The sequence below is a fragment of the Pecten maximus genome, chromosome 14, assembly GCF_902652985.1.
Source record: "Pecten maximus chromosome 14, xPecMax1.1, whole genome shotgun sequence".
NCBI classification, from domain to species: domain Eukaryota; kingdom Metazoa; phylum Mollusca; class Bivalvia; order Pectinida; family Pectinidae; genus Pecten; species Pecten maximus.
The window spans coordinates 35,331,603-35,339,542 of NC_047028.1; the positions used below are offsets into that span (position 1 = coordinate 35,331,603).

Below are 7,940 nucleotides of genomic sequence, written 5' to 3' on the forward strand. Positions count from 1 at the left end.
CTCTGACTATAGGTATTCATCAAGTATACTTAAAGTATACTCTGACTATAGGTATTCATCAAGTATACTTAAAGTATACTCTGACTATAGGTATTCATCAAGTATACTTAACATATACTCTGACTATAGGTATACATCAAGTATACTTAAAGTATACTCTGACTATAGGTATTCATCAAGTATACTTGAAGTATACTCTGACTACTAGCAAGTAAATTTATTTCAAGTATATTTCAACTTATGTACATTAAATATACATTCTAACACATTCAAGTAAACTCTGAAGTACGTAATGGCTAACACTACCTAATTTGCATATAAATCAAAATACTTTAAGTATACTTTGCTTATAATCTGGCAAGTATACTTCAAGTGTACTTTAGACCATACTTAAAGTATACCTTAAGTATTAGAATGTTCTGTAAGGGTTGCCATCCTAAGACTGTATATTGCCATCATAAGACTGGATATTGCCATCATAACACTGGATATTGCCAACATAACACTGGATATTGCCACCTTAAGACTAGATATTGCCAACATAACACTGGATATTGCCATCGTAAGACTGGATATTGCCATCATAAGACTGGATATTGCCACCTTAAGACTAGATATAGCCAACATAACACTGGATATTGCCATCGTAAGACTGGATATTGCCATCATAAGACTGGATATTGCCATCATAAGACTGGATATTGCCACCATAAGACTGGATATTGCCATCATAAGACTGGATATTGCCATCATAAGACTGGATATTACCATCATAACACTGGATATTGCCATCATAACACTGGATATTGCCACCATAAGACTGGATATTACCACCTGAAGACTGGATATTGCCACCTTAAGACTGGATATTGCCATAATAAGACTGGATATTACCACCTTAAGACTGGATATTGCCATCATAAGACTGGATATTCAGGGACTTTCCTGCCTATATAAATGGTACCGAATATCGGCACCGTTCCCAATTAGAAAAAACAATAAAAATTCCCAATCCGGAAAAAAAAAATCCCAATCTTGCTGCCGATTTTCTCAAATCCGGATTTTATTACTTTCGTTTTGTTTGTTATAAATCACCGAAATCTGTATCGCTTGAGCGTTTGAATAAGAAAGGAACATAGTATTGTTATTTACAAGCGTTCAAATGATGTATCCGCTAGAAACAAAATGTCTCACAACGGGAAGTATTATGTGAGGAAGGTTCCGAAAAATAAGCCAAGTTCGACGCTTATATCAGCGTTTTTTTCAAAACGACAAAAACTTGATGTTAGTGTCGATGCACCAAGTAATGACGAGACAGAGTGCAAACCGACTGACGTCGGTGATAATAACATTAACAAATTGTGTGATGAAATAAAATCCGTTACTGGCGATAGCGACGGCGCAAATATCTGCAAACAAAGTGAAACAGTTTCAGTGGAAGTAGCTGTACAGACTCCAGTCGCTATGGTTGCCTCCACGACTACCACGCCACTTCAAAAGAAAGTTCAACTCAGGGAGACACGGGCCGAGATTGATTTTAAGCCAGCTCACAGTAACATAGATCGGCGGCGATTTGACATGAACAGATATACTGTCAACTATCCTTGGCTTTACCACACCTCGGAAAAAGGATACCTTTGTAAGTTGTGTGAATTAACATATGGCAGTAACTGTTCAGATTCAAGCTCTATGAGTGTGATAAGTGTTACGTCTCCATTTATCTCCCCAGGCCTTGAGACATTGGGTACACATCCATCTCGATTATTAGATAAGCATGCAAACAGTACCCCACATCTGAAGGCATCCAAAATAAATGCAGAAGTGAAAGTGAAAATTGGTTTGAAACAAAAAATGTCTGTACTGGAACAGTTGTCAATGAAAAATGAGTCTGATCTTAAAGCTGAAAAAGAAAGGAATGCAAGTGTGTTGAAAAAACTGTTTCAATCAATATACTTTATCATCAGGAAGAAATGGGCCCAAACAAATTTTGAAGATTTTGTGAGATTTGTTGCAAGTTTAGGTGTAGAGGATATTGCCAGGCATATTGAAATCGCACCACCACAGGCTACTTACCTATCAGTTAAAACTGCCACAGAATTAATTGAATTAATAGGGGAGAACATTGAGCAAAGCCTACTGGACTCTCTACGCAAAGCCCCATTTTACAGTTTGCTAGCTGATGAGAGCACCGACGAGGCCAACAAAACACAATTATCTGTGTTTTGCCGCTGGTACCATGAAAGTCACTCCAATTTCACAGACCACTTCATGGGTTTGGTTGAAGTTCAAAAGACAGACAGTGCCACCCTGATGGATGTCCTCCACGGTTTTCTCATAGCAAAAGGGATACCCATTGAAAAATGTCGGTTTGTTGCCTTTGATGGCACCAACTCGATGAGTGGCATTCGTACTGGTAAGTATACTATTCAATAAAAAATGAACTTGTAAAAATAATAACATGAGAAAGAGAAATAAAAACAACAACATTAGATTAAGTCAAAGATGAGCACTTTTAAGATTACTGCCTATATCCTCAAACTGTCTCCATGATCAAGTTAATAATTTATTATTATTAGTTACAGTGGGATTCACTCTGTCACTATGACTGTGTTGAAATATTAATTGATTATTTAAATTATATTGTAAATATTGTTAAATAGTATACATGCTCATTTATCAATATTTTTCTACATATCTGAAACATTTCATTTCCAATTTTGTAGGTCTTCAAAGACGATTTAGGAACTATGCACCAAAGAGCCTGTACATCAACTGTCGCTGTCATCGCCTTGCCCTCTGCCTTAAACATTTGATGAAAACATTTCCTTTACTTGTTGAGGTAGATGAGGCTTTACTTGCGATATGGAAATTGTTCAAGTACTCCCCGCAAAGGTTTGCTGTGCTGCAAGATGTTCAAGTTGTATATGGCATGGACAAGTTGATGTTGATCAGGGCTGCTACAACTAGGTGGTTGTCACATGGCAAAGCATGCGTAAGGTTTATTGAGAGGTACGAGTCGGTGCTTGATGCTCTGGACCAAATATACCAACAAAAACGTGAACCAGAGGTATTTGGATTGAGATCTATTCTTGTACAGAAAAATGTTGTTGCCATGATCTGCGTGTTGAGTGATGTGTTGAAACCACTGAACCATCTCAGCCTCTACCTCCAGAAAACAGATGTTGTACTGTGCAATGTGGAAGAGAAAGTGAAAGCAACAGTAACTGACCTGGAAGTCATTAAAGAGACTTATCTTGAATTTCAAGAGAACAATCAGATTGGGGATCAGTTATATGTCAGTCGTCTTTCAGAGTTGCTTCTCATCATCAATGAAAGAACTGATCTGCAAAGGCGTCACAGAGGTCACCTTGAGAACCTTGACATCAAAGCATTTATTAAAGATGTTGCTGTTCCATTTATAGACAGTTTGATTGGAGAAATCAATGATGCTTTCTACATGCACCCTGTGTTTGATGCTTTTCGGAAGGCTCTGGATCCTAGTATGATCGAAGCCAATGCCAGTGCTGTTGATCTTCAAAACCATGGAAAGGTACTATAAATATCAAGTAGGCCTATATTCACTCCAGTTATGCTCTAGAATTAGAAAGAATTGAACTTGTTGATTTTTTAAATCTTTATTTATTGGAGACCAACACAGTCCTTGTTCAATTTAAATACAATAACTGATCCTTCAATGATAGTTTTTGATTCATTATTAATATAATCATTAACAATAAGTCAGACATTCACAGCTGTTTTGACAAGTATTAAAATGTTAATCATAATTAAACGCAGTTACCTCGACTCATCCTAGACATTTTCTGTTTATTGACTTAAGTTTTTTTTACCTTAGGAGGCATTGACTGTACTTTGTGGACACTATGGGGAACCTGGAGAGGACATTTTCCAAGGTCATGTGACAAGATGTGAGAGGGATCTTGATCCAGATGCAACTGAAGCTGAATACTGTGCCTTCAAGCATCAAATCAAAATCATGAAAAGGTCAGTACTAATCGAATAGGAAAGTTAAAAAAATAAAAAAGATTAATAATTAAGTATAATCAACATCATTTCATTACAATAACTCTTCATATGATAATAAATTTCCTGAACTACCAAAGACTTTACTGCTGAGTTTGATTAATAAAGACTATGAACCTGATCTTCACTAAAGGTTTATTAATCTGAAATAAAGTAGTTCTGTATTTGCTACATCACTTCAAAAATATTTTGTATAGGCTAATATAAAATTAATTTAATTAAATCATTTGTTCATTGACATGATCCATAATCATACATGTATTGCACATTGCAGAATTTTTGCAAAAATCATGAAATAATTTTTTTACAGAATGAAAGCCAGAAATCCACAGCCTTCCAATAGTAATGAGGGTGACCAGGTTAACAATCTGCTGTCAATGTTTTTAAAAGTCTCTGGGGATCCTGTACTCCAAGAATCTTTTCCAATGATGTGCAAGCTTCTGTACCTGGTGAACATTATTCCAGCATCAACGGCCTCAGTGGAGAGGAGCTTTAGCCAAATGGCTTTGCTAAAAACCCCAATGCGCAGCAGATTGAGTTGCAAGTCAATTAATGCAATAATGCGCATTAACATAGAGGGAGCCAGTACCCTGACGGAATATGAATTAGAACAACTTGTTCAAAACTTCAAACTTGCAAAAGATCGGCACTTGTCCCTGTAAAGTACATTGTACAAGTGTAATATCAGTGATTAAAACATCAAAACAGTATTAATTGGTGTTAAAGTTGTTTATTTTGTAATACAGAAAGTTTTACAAATTTTCCCAATTACCCCCTTTTACGACGTAATTTTCCCAATTTGATGATTTTTGGCGATTCCCAAAATACCCAGGAAAGTCCCTGATATTGCCAACATAACACTAGATATTGCCATCATAAGACTGGATATTGCCATCATAACACTGGATATTGCCATCATAAGACTGGATATTGCCACCATAAGACTGGATATTGCCATCATAAGACTGGATATTGCCACCATAAGACTAGATATTGCCAACATAACACTGGATATTGCCATCGTAAGACTGGATATTGCCACCACCTTAAGACTGGATATTGCCATCATAAGACTGGAATTTACCATCATAAGACTAGATATTGCCAACATAACACTGGATATTGCCATCGTAAGACTGGATATTGCCATCATAAGACTGGATATTGCCAACATAACACTGGATATTGCCATCGTAAGACTGGATATCGCCACCATAAGACTGGATATTGCCAACATAACACTGGATATTGCCATCATAAGACTGGATATTGCCACCTTAAGACTGGATATTGCCATCATAAGACTGGATATTGCCATCATAAGACTGGATATTACCACCTTAAGACTGGATATTGCCATCATAAGACTGGATATTGCCAACATAACACTGGATATTGCCATCATAAGACTGGATATTGCCAACATAATCAGTGATCACCACGGGCTGTTTTACTATGGAGCAGCGCCATAGTAAAATGTCTACCCGCCATAGTAAAATCATGTAGCGCCATAGTAAAAAAAATCTGCCCTGCCGATCTTCGTATTCAAAACTCTGTTAACCTGTGGTGAGCCCCAGATACCGCCGACTGTGTAGTGTTTTACTGACTGCACAGGTAAGAGCTTGAGGCCAGTTAATTACCTGTTCACACGCCAGGGAGACTTTTGACACTTCATTCAATGACCCCGACGTCCAATACCCCGACGAATTAACCGATGTAATTATATCAATCATACCAATATTAATTGATCAGACCGCGTTCCGCGTGTTTGTGTTTTGACAGCGGTTGATCTGTGTCGAATAAAGGCTTAAATGACGTCGACAATTAAAGTCAAACGCATATATGACCCCGATTACTTTGTAACACACGTGACATGGATGTTGCGTTTGCAAAACGAAAGTAACATGGACTGTAGAACAAAAAGACCGTTGATGATAATTTTATTCTGTAATCATGAAGCGGCAACTAAAGCAGCAGTCTATTGAATCATTTTTCGAGAATTCGCCGAAACGATAGAAGGCTTAGCCCGGTCTGTTCACCGACAAAGTCAAAACACGGATCGTCATTTTTACCGACTGAATGAAGAACAAGAGATCCCAGAGGGATCTTGGCGCCCACCATTGAATGATCTTTATAGGTTCCATGTCAGATTGATCTTTTCTCTACTTTTCCCTTCCTCTAAATCTTACTAATCTGTGTAAATTCAGAAACAGCCCTCTAGGACTTTTCAAACAAGGGTAACCTATATATAAAATTTAAGATTTGGCGATAATGGCTGTCTGTTGTTTTCGGATTGGTCCCAAAATGCAACACCAGGGACCAAGGGGAACCTACATATGAAATTTTCAGAAAGATCCCTTCAGTACCTTCTGTAAAATAGCGATAACAAACTTCAATTGTCAAAATACAAGATGGCTGCCTGTCAGGCAGGTTGTTTTCTGACTGGTCTCAAAATCCAATATGCATAACTAGGCACAGAGGGCAACCTACAAATGAAATTTCAGAAAGATCCCTTCAGCAATTTCTGAGAAATAGCGATAACAAACTTCAATTGTCAAAATCCAAGATGGCTGCCTGTCGGCCATGTTGTTTTCCGATTGGTCTCAAAATGCAATATGCATAACTAGGCACCAAGGGGAACCTACATATAAAATTTGAGAAAGATCTCTTCAGTACTTTCTCAGAAATAGCGATAACAATCTTAAATTGTCAAAATCCAAGATGGCTGCCTGTCGGCCATGTTGTCTTCCGATTGGTCTCAAAATGCAATATGCATAACTAGGCACCAAGGGGAGCCTACATATGAAATTTGAGAAAGATCCCTTCAGTACTTTCTCAGAAATAGCGATAACAAACTTCAATTATCAAAATCCAAGATGGCTGCCTGTCGGCCATGTTGTCTTCCGATTGGTCTCAAAATGCAATATGCATAACTAAGTACCAAGGGGAGCCTACATATGAAATCTGAGAAAGATCCCTTCAGTACTTTCTCAGAAATAGCAATAACAAACTTCAATTATCAAAATACAAGATGGCTGCCTGTCGGCCATGTCGTCTTCCGATTGGTCTCAAAATGCAATATGCATAACTAAGTACCAAGGGGAGCCTACATATGAAATCTGAGAAAGATCCCTTCAGTACTTTTTCAGAAATAGCGATAACAAACTTCAATTATCAAAATCCAAGATGGCTGCCTGTCGGCCATGTTGTTTTCCGATTGGTCTCAAAATGCAATATGCATAACTAGGCACCAAGTGGAACCTACATATGAAATTTGAGAAAGATCCCTTCAGTACTTTCTGAAAAATAGCGATAACAAACTTCTATTATCAAAATCCAAGATGGCTGCCTGTCGGCCATGTTGTTTTCCGATTGGTCTCAAAATGCAATATGCATAACTAGGCACCAAGGGGAGCCTACATATGAAATTTGAGAAAGATCCCTTCAGCACTTTCTCAGAAATAGCGATAACAAACTTCAATTGTCAAAATCCAAGATGGCTGCCTGTCGGCCATGTTGTTTTCCGATTGGTCTCAAAATGCAATATGCATAACTAGGCACCAAGGGGAGCCTACATATGAAATTTGAGAAAGATCCCTTCAGTACTTTCTCAGAAATAGCGATAACAAACTTCAATTGTCAAAATCCAAGATGGCTGCCTGTCGGCCATGTTGTTTTCCGATTGGTCTCAAAATGCAATATGCATAACTAGGCACCAAGGGGAACCCACATATGAAATTTGAGAAAGATCCCTTCAGTACTTTCGGAGGATTAGCGATAACAAGAATTGTTTACGGACGGACGGAGGGACGGACGGACGGACGGACGGACGGAGGGACGGACCACGGACCACGGACGCAGGGCGATTTGAATAGCCCACCATCTGATGATGGTGGGCT

The 7,940-nt window shown here is 38.1% G+C and overlaps 1 protein-coding gene across 1 annotated transcript; it reads left to right on the plus strand.

Moving 5' to 3' along the window:
• Positions 1–940: 940 nt before the first annotated feature.
• On the plus strand, positions 941–4,755 carry LOC117341603. Its single transcript, XM_033903452.1, has 4 exons — positions 941–2,413; positions 2,724–3,550; positions 3,854–4,002; positions 4,352–4,755. Exons 1-4 carry the CDS (start codon positions 1,186–1,188, stop codon positions 4,701–4,703), a joined length of 2,556 nt encoding a protein of 851 aa, XP_033759343.1. The 5' UTR covers positions 941–1,185; the 3' UTR covers positions 4,704–4,755.
• Positions 4,756–7,940: the final 3,185 nt, after the last annotated feature.

Excerpts from the sequence above, each read along its gene's own strand:
- LOC117341603 (XM_033903452.1), top strand. The coding sequence starts at position 1,186 with ATGTCTCACAACGGGAAGTATTATGTGAGGAAGGTTCCGAAAAATAAG. Across the intron at positions 2,414-2,723 it reads GATGAGTGGCATTCGTACTG|GTCTTCAAAGACGATTTAGG; the intron begins GTAAGTATACTA and ends CCAATTTTGTAG. Across the intron at positions 3,551-3,853 it reads ATCTTCAAAACCATGGAAAG|GAGGCATTGACTGTACTTTG; the intron begins GTACTATAAATA and ends TTTTTACCTTAG.